This window comes from Falco peregrinus, chromosome 6 (assembly GCF_023634155.1).
Source record: "Falco peregrinus isolate bFalPer1 chromosome 6, bFalPer1.pri, whole genome shotgun sequence".
NCBI lineage: Eukaryota > Metazoa > Chordata > Aves > Falconiformes > Falconidae > Falco > Falco peregrinus.
Window position 1 is genome coordinate 64,361,044 of NC_073726.1, and position 19,542 is coordinate 64,380,585.

General features: G+C 39.6%; 1 protein-coding gene across 4 annotated transcripts in view; it reads left to right on the forward strand.

Moving 5' to 3' along the window:
- The window catches only part of KIAA1549 (KIAA1549 ortholog), a 154,262-nt gene that overhangs the window by 83,974 nt on the left and 50,746 nt on the right, over positions 1–19,542 (forward strand). For all 4 annotated transcript variants that reach the window (XR_008747813.1, XM_055808427.1, XM_055808429.1 and 1 more), the window contains exons 5-8: positions 151–278; positions 1,712–1,895; positions 9,757–9,816; positions 12,388–12,533. Coding sequence is in view for 3 of the 4 variants with exons in the window: in XM_055808427.1 (XP_055664402.1) it covers positions 151–278; positions 1,712–1,895; positions 9,757–9,816; positions 12,388–12,533 (518 nt within the window). In the remaining variant the exon portion in view is untranslated. The remainder of the gene's footprint in view (positions 1–150; positions 279–1,711; positions 1,896–9,756; positions 9,817–12,387; positions 12,534–19,542) is intronic.

Sequence of the window (19,542 nt, forward strand, 5' to 3'; positions counted from 1 at the left end):
AATTATTTCTGTTGTATTTTTAGCCAGTGTTTCACAGAATATGTCCTGAATTCCATGAAGAAGTGATAGCCCTGTGGATTCTTTTGCTCATTTTGTTCTCTCTTGTGGAAGTACTTGTCTGTAGGAATAACGTGTACTCTTTGCCTTCAGTGCTTCAGTTTGTGCCTCGAAATGTGGATGTTGCATTCTGCAACTTTAGCCGGCGCATTGAGAAGGGGCTAATGATGGCATTCATGGAGGTGAGCAAACGCCAGGAGTTCTACAACTTCACTGTGCAGGTAAGACGATTAGCATGTTTTGTGTTGGTCCCTTTTTCTCCTCACCTTTGGCTGTCCTGTGTTTCATCCAGCCAGTAAACTGAGTTACATATTCACTGGCTACCACTTGCCATCTGGATAATTTAGAACTATGAGGCTTTGTCATGAAGTCAGGGTTTTTTTCCCTACAAAATGATAAGGTACCACATAGCCCTCTGATCCCAAGTTTTTGAAAAAAATTACTCAAGATGGTGATTCATATCCAAAAGCATCATTGATTAAAACAGGACTTAGTTTTTCACATAAAAGGCTGCCCCAACCTGCATCAGAGTCATTTGCATGAGATTTTACTATTACAGAGTAGGGTGTGGTTAGAATGGTTTTTTTGGAAGACAACTTTTAGCTCTCATTGCCATCATTAGGGGATCCTGTTAGGGAACAGAGGAATTTAACACTGCTGTTACGTGAGCAAACATGCTAGTGGCTTCTGAGGTCTAGAAATTCTTACAGCAGGATATGATGTCTGTGGCAGTTGCTACTGGAACGTCACATATGAAATGTATTGCCTGTGTGCTGGGTACTGAATAACATAGCAGAGCCTTAAACTCCATGGAAGGTCAGTCATTCAGCTTAATGAGACCAACTCCCTCTTCTGTTTGAATTCTTAAATTTAATCTAGCTTTCTTATAGTACCAAAATTTGTAAAAAAATTGTTATTTAACTGGCACCATAAATGCCCATCAGTAGTACCCTAAAATAAAACCATAGCATGAAAAATGGCATAAACGTTATAGTGCCTGAAGTAGTGTATAGTGCATTCGGTAAAATGCTCAGAATTGTACAACTGAATGACACAACGTGACTGGCTAAACTGAAGACAGAACATGCAAAACAATGTCTTGGACTATCAGCTTAGCAAACTTTTGTTTTAAAATGCTTCCTTAGTGTCTAGAAGAGGTTTGTCTACATGAACACAGTTGCTTTGTACATTGTGCCAAAATAAGGCTTCTAACCAGTGGTAGGGTCTGGGCGTGCATGGTGCAGAAGGTTTTGACCAAGAGAACATCCATTTTCAGGATCTTTCTTTACCATGGTCTCTTCTTGTCTGATGCACGCAGTTTAGTATTCATCTAAGATTTCTTTATCCATAGTTTATTTTGCTGACTGCCTCTCTAGGTAGTTGGTTTTTTTCCCATTGTTTTCTGGACTGTAACTTTCAGATCTTTCTGGATTATGGTTGACCTTAAAAGATAACTCTTGGAAGAGGAATTCACATTTAACTTTGCTGCTTCTGAGACTCAGCAGGTTGAATCAATTTGGAACAGGTTTTCCTGTTTTGATGTGAATTGACCCCCCTTCATATTATGGGGAAAAAAAAAAAAAATCTGTCAGGGAAGGAATAGAAATGCCAATGGTTTGATTTTGCTGACTCTGCTTCAATATTGTCTTTTCAGATACTGAATATAACTCTGAGCAGGCCTGGGGTAGCATTTCGGCAAGGCCCTGTGAGTATTGTTTTTGCTGTCCGAGATAGGTACGGTTTTCTAAACGGGTCCGAAGTCAGTGAGCAGCTAAGAAACTTGTCCGTGGTGGAATTCAGCTTCTATCTGGGCTTTCCTGTGCAGCAAATTGCTGAACGTGAGTACTTACTGTTTGCCAAGACTGCAAAATACTTTAGTATTTTTTCTTCTCTACAATTTTAAAGTAACTTTGTGTGTAAGTGATAATGCAGTTTCAAGTGCCTAACTTGTATCATGAATTCTGCAGAGCAGTGTGTGCCCATCTCTGCTCACATAGTGCATATCAGTATTACAGCACCTTGTTGCTGGGTTGGTTGTACTTAACCTGGTGTGGTGGGTTGACTTGGCTGGACGCCAGGTGCCCACCAAGCTACTCTATCCACAGAACAAGGAGGGGGGAAAATAAGATGGGGGGGAAAAACCCCTTGTGGGTCAGTATAAAGGCAGTTCAATGAAGCAATACCAAAAGTTGCACATGTGGAAGTGAAGGAAAACAAAAGATGTTATTCTCTACTTAACCATTAGCAGGTGATGTTCTGCCACTTCCCAGGAAGCAGGGCTTCAGTACGCAGCAGTTGCTCCAGAAGAAAAATGTTAAAAATAACAAATGCCTCCCCTTTCTCCTCTTTTTTCATAGGTTTTATATCTGAGCAGATGTCAAATTGTATGGAATATACTGTTGGTCACTTTGGGTCAGCTGTCCTGGCTGTGTCCCCTCCCAAGATCTTGCCCAGCCTGTCTGCTGTGGCGGTGGGTGGGTGGGTGGGTTTGGAGAGACAGTCTTGATGCTGTGTGAGCACTGCTCAGAAGTAGTCAAGTCCCTGGTGTGTTACCACCAGCTCTAGCTACCAATACAAGCACAGAACTTTGAGGGCTGCTATGGGGCTCAGCCAGACCCGATACACCTGCCTTCATTAGTCCATTGGTCTTAGTTTAGGTATTTTTTTTTTTTTTTAAAGTCACTTCAGTATTGCTTTAAGGTGCAACCAAGGGGTGTCTCGGTCATTATGTCTACGCAGCCCTTTGTTGCTTCTCAGCGAGGTTCACTACCTTGGGCTTTGTGTTGTGCCTAACTGGCTCTGAGATTTAGAAAGCCTGGTAACATAGGTTTGTATTTCCCTGTATAGTCCGTCTGGGCTATCTATTAGCAGCAGTGCTTTTTTGAGTAGTCTGTTATCTTTTAAGGTATTACCTTTTAAGTATATCTCTTGCTTCTTGTCTGCAACTTGCATTGCAAGTCCTTTTTACCAGTCCATGGGCATGCTAAACTTAGATTAATAGGAACTGGCTGCTTAGCAGAATTTGCTTGACACTTAGGCTTGACAACTTATGTTTGGTTAGATTTTTCAGATTACCTCAGTCTTATAAATAAGCCAAGTTTCTAAACTCAGCATTTACCCTTGTACGCTAATGGATTGTTGATGACACAAATGATTCACGAATATAAGCAAGATCATGAGAGAACAGTGCTTGCCTTTCTCTCTGGTGGGTGTTACTGTTAACTTAGTCCATTAATTCCCCATTTCTCATATCTTACTGTGCTTTCCAATGCAGATTTTTAATTTTCAAGATTATTTTTGTGAGCTATATATGTGCATAACATATGACGGTGATGCTTGCTATACAGTTAAATGTCTAGTGGAAAATCAGGCCTAATGGTAGCTGCTGTTAATTGTGCAGCTGTGTAGCAGTATGTCAATGAAGATACTGTAAGGAGAGTGATTGTCAACAGAAGTTGTTCTCCACAGCACCTTTAAATCTGTGTAAGATGATTGTACAGGGTACTTTCCCTATGACTAGAAGTAGTTTAAACATACTAATTTTTTGAAACTTTCTGATTTCATTTTTCAGCTTTTTTGAATCCTCTGCTCCCATAATCAATTAAAAAAATGTATGATGTTGTTGACTCATTTCCTTTAAACATATCTGCTTTCATTTGGTCTCATATAGATTGTACCTGTACAGTGGTAGCTGTGTTTAATTAAGCCAGCACCAAAAGCCTTGAGAATCCCTGTCCATAGATGCTAGCTTTTCTTTTGTTCCTTGCAAGGCTGCAGAGCTTCTCAGGTTGCAGACCATGGTCTCTTATCTCTCAGTGAATTCAAATTTAATGTTACTCCTGCCTTGATTGCTTGAAAGATGTTTCTCTCTGTTCTGTGTCATCTCTTTTGCACCTTTGCCCTACAGTGTATTTAACTTCTAGTCTCTTGGGTAATATTTCCAGTATTGTGGTGGTTTGGGGTTTTTTTCTGTGATGTATGCGCATCTGGTCATACTGTTATTAGTTTTGTCCACATGTTCTGGAGTGATATTTGTAGTGAATATGCCTGTTGCCCCTTGCTGAGAATCCATCTTCTGGATTGTGCAGTGGAGCTACAGGCCAGTTAAATGATAACAGAATTTCTACCCAGGCCGGTGTATCCTGAAACACAGACTGGTTATAGGGGAAAAACATTGCTATTAAACAAACATGCATGTACACCGTTCTCCTTATTTTCCTTTTCTGATGGTACTTAAGAAATTTGAAGATAATTTCTTTAGTGCTCATAGCAGGAGCTTTCCCTGGTTATCAGCATGCTTATAGTGGCTGGCCAGTGGGGCTGATTCCTGGCCAGTGCCGGTGGAGCTCTGTGATGGCGCACGTGTTAATGAGAAAGCCATGGAAAGTAGAATGAGTGAACAAGTCAGGCAGTGCCTTTGGGGAGAGGCAGTGTTTGGATTTCCCCTTCTTTTCCTGGCTACTCTGAGGATTTGCAGCGAAGTAATGTAGATGTTGGCTGTTACAGCCAGGCAGATTTAGCCTCTGTTAGTACAGTGGCATATCCAGGCCTAGGGGTGAGTTATTTCTATAACTTTGTTTTCTGAAGCACCGGGAATTGTTTGTTTATTCCTGCTGGCAATTTTAAACAAGAATGCCAACTGTGCAGTAATTTCATTCCTGCAAATTCCAGCACAGGCCTCCAGACTTCAAACACAAAATTACTCTTCCTCCCTTCAGATCCACCAAATGTCCCAAATGCTACCAAACCTCAAATCCTCGAGCAGACCCTTAGTGTAGGAAGGCAGAGTTACTCATCAATGGTGACTAAGTCCATCATGATACACACTTTATTCTCAGATTCTCCTCTTTGGAGCTCTTGAAAAATGCTGTTTCTTTGGTGCACATCCCCAGTAAACAGGGATGGTGCAGCTGAACAAGCTATGCATACATCCTTGCCTTCAGTGACCCACCTGACTGCAGCCATAGCTTATCAAATGAATGTTGCCAACAGTGCGTAACGCTTGCCTGGGAGACCTTAGCCTGAGTTTGGTGGTGGTGGTGTCTCTTAGTTTGATAAAGAAATTTTGAAGATGACGTTCAAATTTGTCTAGACCCCATTTTCAAAACATTTAATGTTGTATTCAATAAAATACATGTAATAAATCAAAATAAATATATTTCAATTTATTAATTCAGAACTTTTAGGAATCATGAGGTCTTTCAAATGTTTGCAATGTAGAAAACATGAGGGTTTCGTGGATGTGGTGCCCTAAAGCAAGGAGCACCTTGCCAGCATTTGACTACTTTGTTGCTAGAGGAACTCCAATTTACTGTAGATTGAGCCCGCTGGAGGACAGCTTATTTTGATCTGAACTAATCTAACTTCATCTCAATAGTGATTCGGTATATTTGTAGTCAGTGTTTTGGAATACCAGCTATGGTGCCATTTGATAAGTCAGCAAAGTAGAAACACGGGTTCTCAACTTGTTAGAGCTATGAGTGTCAGCAAGCACAATAATGAATGTAGTTCATACTCTTTTATAAACAAGACATACACTTGGTTATTTTTAGCTATTTCAATAGGTTTTTTGCACTGTTGCTATGACTGTATTTTGAGGCTAAGGATTTTTGATCTTCAGTGTTCAGAGCCAAAAATCATGTCCAAAGGCTCAGCAGTGCTGGGCAGATATTTCTTGAACCATCTTACTCAGCAGTCTGTGAGGATGATCAACAGCCAGATCTTCAAAGCTACTTTGTCAGGAAGATGCCTGAATGTTTTTGTTTTCTAGGCCCTGAACTCTTTGCATTCATGTTCTCCCTTGGGCTACAGAGCAGTTGTAGCAGAGAAGGTGTTGTGAAGATCTTCCATAGGTAGCTGTTTTGCTTGGTGCAAATCAATATGCAACCCTCTGCTTTTCAGTGTGAATTTTGAGGGGAATTTTGGAATGTTTCATATTTACATTCAAATAATTTATATATGGTCTTGTTTATATGTAAATATGAAATGTTCCATACCATACTGTTCTATGCCATTTGTGCCTTAGTTATCAGGCATGCTAACAGTTAATACTCTTAGTGGTGACTTTTTCTTTTTCCCTTGAGGGCTCTGTATATGATTCGAAGTTTTATAGTCTGCATCTGAAGAAAAAGAAATGATTTGTAGGTGAGCTGAGCTGTCGGGGTTGAAGTTGATTCATACTGAGGAAAAGCTACTTGTGTAATATCGCTGTATCTCAACACTGTTAAGTGAAGTGAGACCTTGCCATCGATATCTCAAATACAAGCCTTGTTTGAAGAAATGTATTTGCTCCCTGCCGCTTGTTTACTTCACATTGCCTTTCACACCCAGTCCTTTCACTGGTTTGGTGTGATTATTTTTTTTTTTTCACATAACTAATATGTACTGTTTATACTTCTGTGTGGGTTGTCCCTGTGCAGTAAATCATTAACAGCAGGAATTTTTTGTCAGCTTTTTTGCACTCATTTAGAGTCAGGGTCAGTAGTGAAAGTTGCTAGTTTGGCAGAATGGACTGTTCTGTGAAGGAATAGGGCTGTTGGAGTAGCTAAGCCTGGAAACTGCCAGACTTCTTTTTTCCCCCCACAGACTTGTAGGTGACTTAAGCAACATGCTTATATTCAAATGTTCAGTTTACACCTTCCATCTTGCGTATTTTGCATTGTCCACCGTACGTACCACATTTCAGATTGTAAACTGGTTAGATGGTCGTGAACTATGTGTCAGCGGAAAGAAAAGCAGGTCTAGTCTTGGTTTTAACATTCTTTAAAGACAACAGAAAAGAATATATTTGGTATCTCTATGGCTGGAATATTTCTCTGCAGACAGGCAAAAGCTAGCTGTGGACTAGGTGGGGAACATTGGCTTTCATAAATGTACCCTGAATAAATGTCTTTGGTTTTATTATGACTTCAAATAGAGAGTTGCCTTGGGACTTGTTGTTTTTTCAGTGTCGTAAGTAGCACTTTGGGTGGCATCTATTTTTGGTATCTTGGAGATGCTGCAAGGGCAATAGGTTAATATAAAATTGTATGATACAGTCCAAAGACTCCAGAAATAATTGGCATTTTTTTTCTAGGTAGATTTTGGATCAAGTTTTTTAACAGATACAGTGTGTTACTATTGCCCACACCCCCATATTTGCATGGAATCTTATTTTTCAGTTGATGCTGCCTTATTCCAAATACTGCATTCCCTCCATTACTGTTTCTTATTTCTGGTAAATGTAGGATGATTGGTATGGTACTGGTTCTATCCTGCATGTCCCACATGTCTCTATATGAGAGGATCAAAGATCCTTGTGGCAGCATCTGGTGAAGGCCATGTTGCCCAAGTGGTATCCTTCAGACTGCTGTCAGGAGGTTTCTGGGTGACTAGGTGACCCTTTGCCTTTTTGGTCATCATTGAGTCAATGTTGTTACGTGGTATAGTGCTTCAGGGCTGCGTGTTAGAATCTTCTAATGATGCTAGCATCTGCTTCATTAATGCATCTATAGTCATTAGCAAACCAGCTACAATCCAACTAATAATTGCATTTAGTCCATCTAACTTCCCCCTCAGAACAATAATCAGTCTGTGCTGTTTTCAATCATTAGTTCCAGGGGGCATTAGGAGTCTTTGCAAATATGATCTTGCTGCAGCACTGAGACTCTAGCTGAGCTCAAGATCTGGCCACGTTTTGGTGAGACACTTGTGACCTGTGGAATAAGAGCTGGAGCCTGGATTTTCTGACTTCTGAGCATGGTCTCAATTTCAGAAGTGTTTGTCATTTAATGCATTCTTTGTCAGGTTTTAGAACCCAGCCTTAGTTGCCAATGATCACGCCACATCTTCCTTTTCAATTTCATGATTTTCTGCTCAAGTTGTTTTATTTTTAAATTTCATTAATTCCATGAAAAGTTTTAAGTGAATAGTCATCCAGCAATTTGCATGAATTAAATCATTTTCAAGTACTAATTAGAAAAAGTGTGAAGAGCACATTAAGTATTGAGGCAAAACATGATTTTGGTTTAAAAGAAGAAAATGTTCACAACAGCTAGTAGTTCAAAGCTTTATGGCCATTGGAAGGTTTTTGATTTTCTTATCTTGCTCCTTCCATGCTTTGGAAAAAAAAAGAGATGCAGTTCAGTTTATGCTTTTTTGTTCAGGTTGTATTTTTAAATTGAAGTAAACAATTGCATGACCAGAGTACATACAACTCCAATCTAAAAGCCACAATCAGAAGAACAGTCTTGCAGGATGCCAAAAATAAATGTGTGTGTTTAAATGGACTTTGAGGTGCTTTTTGTGTGTCTGAGAATTTTGGAAATGTGATGCATGCTGGTCAGTGTATAGAGGGCCAATGTTTCCTGTTCAGAATAAAGAACCGTATTCTGATACCCTTGTGAACAGTAAGTCACAATGTATCTCCCAGGTAGTTCTCTTGAAGCTAGTGGTGCTATTATTGAAATAAAGGTGGAATAACCAAATTGTCATTTATTTTCCTCATAGTGCTATTTATAAGTCTATGAAAACAAAAGGTACAACATAACTGTTGATTCTTTTGATTTGGCTTAACACAATTTGTAAGTTTTCTAAGGGGCAAAAATTGGTGTTTAGGTATGCTGGCAGAGGTCAGCTACTCTATAAATTATTATGTGATTAAATTAGAAAAAATTTAATTTTCTATTTCTCTGAAACATGCAATAGTGGCAAACTAGTCTACAACTGAAGACATGGAGAAAAGGCATTGGCTTGGACCAGGTCATGTAATTGTTACGTGCTGCATTCTTTCTATCCATGAAATTGTTTAAAAATCAACTTTTGTACAATGCTTAGCAAACTGCATCTGGATTAAATATTTTGAGAAAGTTAAGATCATTCCTTTTTCTTATTGCCATAGTGAAGCTTAAGACTTCCCTTAAGGAAACTGTTGGCCCAGCCCCCATCTTTGCTTGTTTCCCAACATGTCTTTACTGCTCTCCAGTGGAAACCTTGGGAAAAATCTTAGGCCTACTGAAGTCAGCAGAAATAGTTTTACATCACTGAGGCAAGGATTTCACTGTGGAGCAGAGCTTTTTTTGAAAAAAAAAAAAATCAGAAATAAAGAAAGGTTGAAGCCACCAAGCCGAACACAGAAATCTGAGATTTTTCTACAGCTGTGTTTCTACATGCATTTATTTGTGATTTTTGTAAAAAAAAAAAAAATAAAAATATCAAGGTGGTGTTTTTTAAATGCTTCCCCCTGCACAAGCCTGAAACGCAGATCAGATATATTTAGGTTTTTGCTTTACAGTTAGTGTTTCTGTGTAGTTTCTGCCTCAGAGAAGGTCTTACTTTCATTCTGAGACACTCTTGAGTTGCCTCATTGCCCTTTGAGCAAAAGCCTGATCCTGCAGCTAGCTCAGTAAGAGACACAATTCAGAATGAGCTTTTAAATATCTAGGAGCAATGACCTCAGTACAGCAGCTTGAAATCATTCAGGTAATAAATCTGACTGCTTCAGTTAGGCTCTTTTTGTTCAGAGACAAACCTGGGGGGGTGGAGTGTATGTTTGGAGCACTTTGCTGAATGCTGTGTCTGCATAGCCTCAGGAATAGTAATACATCTGTGTAAATAAGATGCTTACTGACAGTATAAATTATGAAGTGGCTTCTTGTTTGTGTATGTTGTTGAGAATACTGTTCTTATGGATGTTTTTCCTCCATTCTGTTTTTCCCTCAGCCTTTCATTATCCTAAGCTTAATGTGTCTCAGCTGATGAAATCTTCCTGGGTGAGAACAGGTATGTACAGTCTCTGCAAGTAAGTAAGAGTGCAATTATTTTTGTTAGCAGGATAACTAGGCTGCATAAATATCGATAGCTTAGGGGTGCTGCATTTTTATGAGGTAATAATGTGCCAGAGCTGCATAAATTCTAAAACCAAAGGCTTAGTGACCTGGAATATCCAGAAAATGTAATTCCCGGGTCTAGAATGAACTACTGCAGTTCCTTGATAATGCACACAAAGTAGTTTTTGTCTATAAAGCAGATCATTCTTAGAGACAACTTATACTGTCAGGCATAAAGTGTGTACTCTGCATGCTGTCAATATACTACGTTGATTTTTGAGGTTTTGATTTTATTTTAAATAAAAATTGAAATTCTGTGTGGCACTTTTGTATCAAAGCATGCCAGAAATGAAACAGAATGAAAATAAATTCCAAAACATGAAAGTGTTTCATCACTTTTCATTGATCTCTTCTGATTCATTCACAGCAGATCCCTCCCACCAAGGTCTTCTGGATGTTTTTTTCTGTAATTTGCTGATAGGGTTGAGCTGTCGTGTTTAGATGCTCAAAGGCTGTTGAGGTGGCCTGCACACTGTAGGTCCTACCTGCTGCTTTTAAACAGAAGGCCTGAATGGTGATCTGGCTGTGCCTACCAAACTTGCTGTTAGGGTACTGATATGACCCACAGGATACACTTTTGTCTTCCCACAAGACTACCACCTGTAGTTCACCGTTTATATAGACCTACTCTTTTTTCAGGTATCCATGTCTCCTCTCACCAGTGACCCCATTTACTTTTTAAGGAGGAAACCAAGTTGCAACTTAATTTCTGAAGCCCTTGCAGTTTGTTTTAGAGAAGAAAAATGAAGAATTTTAGATCATGTTCAGCAACATGTGTCTCTCCCACATCCGATGCCATCCTTCCTTAGAGTTTTGTTAGCTCTTTCAGTCACCCCCCCACCCTCTTGCTCAGCCTTAAGTTTGCTTTGTCCGTTGTTGCTGGAAGTTCCCTTAGATCCTGCAGTAAGAAGAGGGTTCTTCCAGCTCAGAAATCATGTCCCTTTGGGTTTTTCTAAACTTCCTGACTATAAGATTTTGAAAACCAGTTACAGCACCTTTTTTGCTGTGGAGGAATTTTTTGTAATCCTGGTTCTTTCAGGCAGCCTGGGAAGAGCTATAGACTTTGGCTGGATCAGTCCTTTCAGTCTGTGTATTGTACTGTAAGGGTAATGAATCATGACATAAGAAATGAATAGAGTGTATGCACGTAAAGGTTCTTAATACTGCATTACCCAGATATACGTGCATATGTCACAATCGTCATAAAAAGTTGGGATATAAGTGTTCTCTGTTGCTGTCCCTCTCAGATTTAGAATATATTTTATGCTGTTAAGCATAATTCATCGATACTGAAATGCAATATACAGGCAAGAATGGTTTTCAACTTGCCGTATGTAATAGTCTTAGGCCACTGTCTGTTTTTTCCTATTTAATGCTGAGATACTTAGTCTATGATTGAATTTAGAAGACAGATACTGTTGATCTCTGTTGAGAAATCCTGAAAATGTTTCTTTCTTCTGACATCTACAGTGACATTTTTTAAGTGAGAAAAGTATTTCAATATTTTTGGTTTTATTTTTCTTAAAAAATTATATTTGTTTGATTTTATCTAATTGGATGGCTTTTTTTAAAGCATGAGACTTAAAAAATTGAACATGAAAACACTGAAAAAAGGACTTTAAACAAAAGAAACCATTTTAGTGGAGAGGCACAGGAATGAAAACAGAATTATTTTACTGCAGTCAGCATTGAGTTCTTTAACTGTCCTTTAGGGTGGTTTAAGTCATTTGAATCACTGTTGCTCCATTCACTCTTCTTTTACTGGATGCCATCTTGTTAGTAAAGGTCCACACTTTTTTCATACTTCCTATGTGTTGTTCCTCAGGATTTCCTCTAGGCATTAGCTGCTTCAGTGTCTTGGGGCGCCTGGGGTTGGGAAGTGAAGTGGGCAGGGCTGTTAACCAGTTTTTTTGTGCCGTTTGGCATACTTGTTAATCTTTACCTTATCTAGGGAAGGTGCACTTGGAATATACAGCTAAATTCATGTGCTGCTGTTCTACTTTTCCCTCCTTGATACTGAACCCTTGCCCGGCCCATCTCCACCTCTGTATCACTTCTGGATGCAACATTTTAACTAGAAGTAGTTGCAGCAATTTAGACTGAATTCTCTTTCATTTATTTTTAAATAATTCACTGAATGCTCATAAGTTTATGGATTTTTAAAATTGAAACTGTTTCTTCAGTATCCTGGGCCTGTCTAGCCTGGTTGAGATTCCAAAAATGCCCTCTGTCCTATTTTTTTAATTTATTTCTTTTAAGCTTTTCCCACCCTATGTCTTCCTCTCAAAGATGTAATCTCCAGCTCAGCTGGACAGTATTCCCATATGAATACAGCTGCTCTTAAACTGTCTGTGAGCTGTCACAGGGTGATGCAAAGCTTGTAATTGAAGTTGCAGACAAGACACTGAAAAGTTTTACTAATTCATTTGTGTTCTTGGGTTACTTTCTCTGCAATTCTCTCTAGTTCTCTTGGGTGTCGTCGACCAGCGAATTCAGGAGGAAGTGTTTCAGGCTGAGATGGAACGGAAACTAGCTCACCTGTTAAACGAGGCTTTGGTCAGAGGGCGGATATGGAGACGAGCCAGTTTTGCAGGCAGCAACATTGTGCAGGTATTAAGAGCTAAAAGTTAGAGGAAAAAATAAAGGGTAATAAATTATTGACTTAAGTTTGTATTGCCTAGATTTGGAGTTGAGAAAGATGACTCAAAAGCATGTATCATATTTATCTAGTTGGTGATGCTTGTGTTCTGCACCTAAAATGTGGTGGTTCTGGATACAGTCTTGTTTTTTAAACCAAACATAATAAATGGAAACAACTGAGTATTTTGAGTGGCTACTAAAAAACTCTGGTGACTTCTTAAAAACAATACTGAAAATTATTTTACCAACATCCTGTTTTAAAAACTTGCTATCTTGTCTGATTTACATGAGGTGCCTAGCAAAGGGAGACAGGATGGTTATCTGAGTCATAGGTAGCGCTCTGCTGGAACAGCTGCTTCACGGCTCTGTGGTGTTTTGGTAGTGGTGTAGAAATACCAAGACAAGTCATGTGCAGCTTGATGCAGTGGTATGGTATATTCTACCCCTTAACTGTTTGTCATGACACTCCTGGTCACAGTAATGGTTTTCAAGTAAGAATGATTAATCATGTCAGATTTTGCGCACATGGCAGCTTCTGCTGTCTAGATTCTAGTACTGCTTTATGGTTTTGTCACAGGTGCAATTATTCACATCATGTCCAGAAGGACTTGTGAGAATTCAGAACTTGAATATCCATGTGTTCTTTATAGTCAGGTCAACAAAATGAAAGCCAAAATACTTTTTAAAGGCTTATCTTATAAATTACGTTTTCCAGCTAATTCATTGGTAGTTGGTTTACCTCACAGATGCCCTTCTAGTAGTTCAGACCAATTCTCTTTATTTAATTTAATCCTACAGGTTTTGCTACCACTTAAATTTCCAAATGTTGGGATTTTCTTACTTTTGTTTTCTTGTCTCAGAAACATCTGTTTTGGTAATAGAGATTTTATTTTATTTTTCTTTTGTGCAGCTTTGAATTGCTGTAGATAGATGTCTACTCCAGATCTTCTATTCCCAGCACCTCTTATTGCACTTTGTTCTTTATGCCTCAGTCCTCCCTTTGCATATAAATACAATACAACAAATATTCCGTATGTTGTTAGCAAAAATACCACAGCCTATAAAATGTGTGTGTAGATTATAGGTTTATGATTTTACATAATAAAGCTCACATAATTTATCTTTGCCTGCACAAAATTACAAGTAGGTCCTTTCTAGCTGAAGAATAGCATTTCAGAAAATGAAAATACAGTTTCTCTCTTATGTCTTTGTTACTTACTGGGACAGAAGATGAGATCTGTAGCTTGTGTTCCAAAAGCAGTGCTGCTTATTTATTTAACTTAATTAGTGCAAAGAGTCTGCAAACTGCTGTCTTTGGATGATGGATTCTCATAGTTATGGTCAACACATCATACCATCCCACATAACACAGGGCTTCTCCAGGTTCTCACAGCCCACACTGTTAGATAGGGTTAGCACTTTAATAAAAGAGATGTGGGAGAAGGAGGGCTGAAGGAGATGCTTTGCAGATAGGTGTCCTGCTTTCCTGCGCAAGAATAGTAGGTACCATCAGGTACTATAGCTTCTTGGTACCTTGGTTTGGCAGGATGTTGAGGTGTGTGGTAGGTGAGACAGCGTTGGAGACTATCCAGTGTGCAGCTGGAGTGATGCATCTGGTAGTGGTCTCCAGAGTCGAGGGCAATTTCTTTCAAGGATGCTCCCCTGGCAGCTAAGGATCTGGTCCATAGCCATTTACAGTAAACCTTTTTGTTTTACTGCCGCTAATTCTATTCCTCATAGCCAAGTCTATAAGATGTTTGACGTGTGTTGTATCTGTGCATCTGTTTGTGTCTTCAGGGAGAGCTATTAATGTTCTTTGTGTTTTATATTTAGATTTTCCCATATATGATTTTTTTGCTCACAAACCAGTGACTGCTATGGTAGTAGGCCACAATGAATTGAAAATAAGAACAGTAGCTGCCAGCAACACCAAAAGTATGGGATGCTTTTATTAACAGGACGTGCATATATCCATGAAAAACTAGACACAAATTTCAGTTGTGTTGTGCCCCTGTAGGCTGGAGTTTTTCCTAAGGTGAGAGATATTTATAGTGCGTTGAAATGTGACATGTCTAAGCCCTGTGGAAAATCAGGACTGTGGGTCAGAAGGTGAAGCAATTATTTGTGAATGTTACTGCAGGCATATTAGTTTCCTTTCATATACTAAGAAAATAGAAGTGATACTTTGTGAGGTTTATATTTCATTACTAAAGGCATGTGTTAGGATCTAAGAATGTTAAAAATTACTCTTTAAATCTAGACACTTTGAATAAGAGCTTTAGACTACCTAGGGTGCCCAAATACCATGCTTTCCCCTCCCCTTTGCCTGCCTGTGCTGTTAGCAGGTGGCACTCCATGATAAAAAAAAAAAAGAAAAAAGCCTATAACCATTATGTACAAAAACCCCTCTGAAGCCTCACACCTGACTGTTATACATCAGATGGTTCCATTGATTTTTGCATGATGCTCATATTAATGCCTCACAGAGCAAGTCATATATATTTTTAATATGTATCTGCTGATGCTGCAAATTCAAGGGCACATTTAATGTGGTTTGCATTACATATGTAGAGGCTAGGCCCTATGCTATATTTTGTCAATAGTTTACCACAACTCAATTCTTATTAATTTTTTTAGGAATTAAATAGCTTAATTGTAGTTCAAACGTACACCAGGATCTAATAGAAAAATAATTATTTTCCCTTATTTCAGCGTGCTTGGTCTTTTGAACCTAATAGAAAGCAAAAAGGTGATCCTACAAAGTGACAGAAAGGTGATGTTCTGATTTAAAGAGCACATCAGGTGACACTGGTGGTAACGTGTGTGAGGGTATAGTAGCTGTGAGGGGATATAATGACTGAATTGAGCTTTTCATTAAGGCAGAGGTTCATTCTCTTGGTTTTTTACCAACACCTTACATGTCTCTCCCGAGCGTGTAATCTGAGTACAGACCCCAACTTGCTGGGAGTTTTTAGGTTTATAAATAGAGCCTTTGGGGAGTAGCCTTTGGGTGAAGCCTGTGGCTTCACCTTTCCTCAGAGGCATTTCACCCTTTTGAAGGCCACCCTGGGCAGAGACCAGTCCTTCCATCGAGCTGCCCACAGCCTGTTCCTACCTCTGTTTTGGCAAGCTAGTTAATTTCTTGGCTGGCCAAGCCTCTGCAAGCCAGCAGAGGACGTTTCCTTAGTGTTGCCTTCAGCGCCCTGGACCTTTCAGTTTACTTACCGGTCCCCCCCAGCTCAGCACGAGGAGGGTCTGCCACACGGTGTAAGTATTGCTATGACTGCAAGTGCTGCCCTGTCCAGCCCCAGCCAGAGCACTGCAGGAGTAAGCTGGCTGCCCGCCAGCGGCCCTGCCATTTCCAGTCCTGACAGGTTCCTGTGGGAGCTTTCTCAGACCCAGGACAGGTTACGTGCAATGCCTGTTTCACATATGCTTTATGTTGCATTGCCTACTTAACCATTCAGACCACAATAAGCTTGATTTAATTGCCCGGACACTCAAATCCTAGTTTTAATAAGGCAAAAGCAGAATCTTTTTTTGATTCCCCCCCCACCCCAGGGGATGAATGTAGTGAAAAAAGGAAAACAACCCTCATACATGTAATTTGGAGATTGTGTGTGTTTGCTTGTTTCTAAGTAATGCTTATGCCTTCAAAACCCTGAACCAGTTCACCCAGGGATTTCTTAGTCCTGATGGGGTTGCTGACTGGGACATCCCACTGGCTGACACTCCACAATCGCCTTGCAAGCTTGCCCACTACCTGGATTTCCCTCCTTTAAATTGTAAACTAGATTTGGTTACCAAGGCAACTCTGTGCACTGACCTGTGATATTTTCTTGAAAACACTTTTTAAATTAAATTTACTGGCACCTGAACACAGTTAACCCTTTACTCTGTGAAGGTTAAATGTGTGTCTATTATCAACAAAGATAGCATCATTGGTGTACACAGAAGTTTAATTACTCTTTTTCTTTTCTTTTTCCATTTTCTGCCTCCCATGTATTGAAATGCTTGTATGTTCTCCCTCCCTGTGTCATCCCTTGCTGCCAAAGTATGAATGTGAAATACTTAAATGCTTTCTTACATATGGGCTGCTTTGTTGGATGCTTGGAAAATGCCATTTCTGCCTCTGCTTGCATTCTTAGCACTCTCAAGGATAGACACACCTCTAAAATAGGAGACAAAATCAGTTGAAGCTGCACAGGGAATATAATTTGGAGAAAAATGGCACAATACTTAGTGTACAGAAACTGTCTAAAAAATGGGTGCAGCGGCTGTGTACCTCAATTTTATAAACAGACTTAAAACAGTTCGGCTCCAGTGTGCCATTTTCTGTGTTGCAGCAAACTCAAGAGGTTAGTTTAAAAAAAACAAGAAGCGAATCAGTGTGACAGAGATGAAAACTAAGTCTTGATATTGTCACAGCTCCTGTGTTTATGTACAAATCTAATTGACTCATATTCACCTCAAGAATACCCTGCTCAGCCACCAGTTTCCCCAGAACAGAAATCCATAGCTATCTCCCCTTGAATTTGAAATTCTGTCTACAACTTCCCTCAGTATGGTGTGAGCAGTCGTAAAATACTGTGTATTCAGAAGGAATTACTTCAGATAAAACTTACCTTAAAATAGTGAGCTTAGCTCATCAACACCAGCCTGCATCTCCACCCTCCACTGAATTTCTTCATGCTCATTCCCATGTTCTGTATACTGAACAGCTACTTCTTCCTATCGCCACTCTTGACAGTTTTCAGCTATTCCTGTTCCTCAGCCTAGGGAGCTGTACACTGTTGAGTTTAATTCTGTGTTTAAAATTGTATTGTTACAGTTGTGACAACTTGCACTGGAACCTGTTTTCATTCCCCTCTGCCCTTTCTGAAGGCAACAGGTTCCTTTTTTAACCCGTTCAGCCAGCTTCTGACTGTTACCCTGTGTGTATAACACGTAGAATTACAGTACTTCTTGGATACGCTACAATGCCATAAAATGTATAACAATTCAGTTTAAGAATCTTCTAAATTTCTCTTGATTCTGTAACTTTACTATACATGGAGAGGTTTCATAAAATCAAACAAAGAACCCATTGACTTTCAGTCCCACGTGGCCTTTCAGCTCCGTTGCTCTCCATGTGAGTTAAGTGCTACTTGGGAAGGGTTCATCTGTGCTGAAAGCAGGTACCAGTCCATACACCTTGCTGCTCTGTGCACTGAGGCCGTACTGTGGTGAGGGAAGCCCAGCAGAAGCAGAAACACTAAGCTGTGAGCATCTGTTAACTAGTGATGTATCTGGGTTCTGTGAAACCAGATTCAGCCTTACAGCTGCTGTGTATGTGCATCGAAACCTTATTTATTGATACTCTTTTGTTAACCTTCAGTAGGGATTAGGTGCCCCTTAGCTGGCAGAAGAGTGAAGAGCATTCAGGATGAGAAGCAGCATTGGTTAATGAGTCTTATTAGCAGCTCTTGCAGTGTTTCAGAAATTTGCATGTTTTTCTCCTCTGTTTTTAGGTGTTGTTTCTTACCTCAAATGTGACTGACGCTGAACATTGTTCTTTGCTTTCAGTTGATTTGTCTCATGGCAATTGTACTTTCTCTTCCCCTCCCCCTCCCCGGCACCTTTTTTTTTTAATTATATACCTTCTGTTACCACTCCTGGGAAATGCTTTTTTAGAACATTGAGCTGATGTCTCCTGAAGACCACAACATCCTCCCTATTGAGCTAGAACATTGCACCGCTTTCCTTCAATATAGTTGTTTTTTTGGAAACTAGGAAAGAAAACAATATGAAATTTCACTTTTGTAACACAGACATCAGTGTGTTTGCTTTACTTTAAGCCTATGGGCAGTGTTTGAGATTCTAATTTATTAACTATGTACTTCATAGTAAAGGATAATTCTGAAGGAAGTGAAATATATTCCTTCCAGAGCTCTTCAAACTCTGTTTTGCATGACAGAATACCTCCTACTATTTGTTCGGCCTAATTCTAGTTTGAGCTCACCATTACATGTAAATGGTTATACAGAGAAGAGTTATTATATATAAGATTTAATTTTACAGGAATTCAGAATTGTTATGTGATTCTTGCATGCAATTTAGATGTCTGGTGGTTAGAGAGTATCTACAGGGCTTCCTCATAGCATGCATTCTTTTGATTATTAACGTCTTTAGAAGTAGGTAGGAAGAATTGTTTCCCACAGCATCAAATGCATTCCTTCCTGAAGAAAGGTGGATGCCGGGGGAGCTGTTTGGAGGATGAAGGTGATGTGCAGGTGCTTTCATTGAGAAAGCGCAAACAGTTCTATTTGAAGCTAACAGAATATTTGCCTGTGTAGCGGCTTAACATTTGGAAAAACTGGAACAAAGAGGTGTGTGTTATGAATAAAAAAGGAAAATCAAAGTAGGTATTTAGAGAAGGGAAGAGTGCAATCACACCAATCTCTTCAGTACCTCCTACTGTGTGACGAATGCTGGAGGCAATAGAGGCTTCCAGGAGGGTGGCATGGTGTTGGTACCTTCAGAGTGAAGGCAGTTCTTTTACTTCAATACTGAATCTGTGTGTTGTGAAACAAACAGAACAAAAAAAAAAAGGGAACTTCAGGTTTACCATAAAAATGTATTATAGAAAGGATTGCTTCCCTGGAAATTTTCTTTTCAGTTACGATAGAATCAGAATCATTTAGGTTGAAAAAGACCTTTAAGATTATCAAGTCCAACTGTTAAGTCAGGACTGCCAAGTCTATCACTGACGCATCTACATGGTTCACATAAGCATTACATCTATGTGTGTTGAACACCTCCAGGGATGGTGATTCCACCACCTCCATGGGCAGGCTGTTCCAATGCTTGTCCACCCTGTCAGTGAAGAAATTTTTCCTGATATCCAGTCTAGACCTCCCCTGGTGCAACTTGAGGCTGTTTCCTCTTGTCCTATCACTTGTTATCTGGAAGAAGAGACCTACCCCCACCTGCCTGAAAC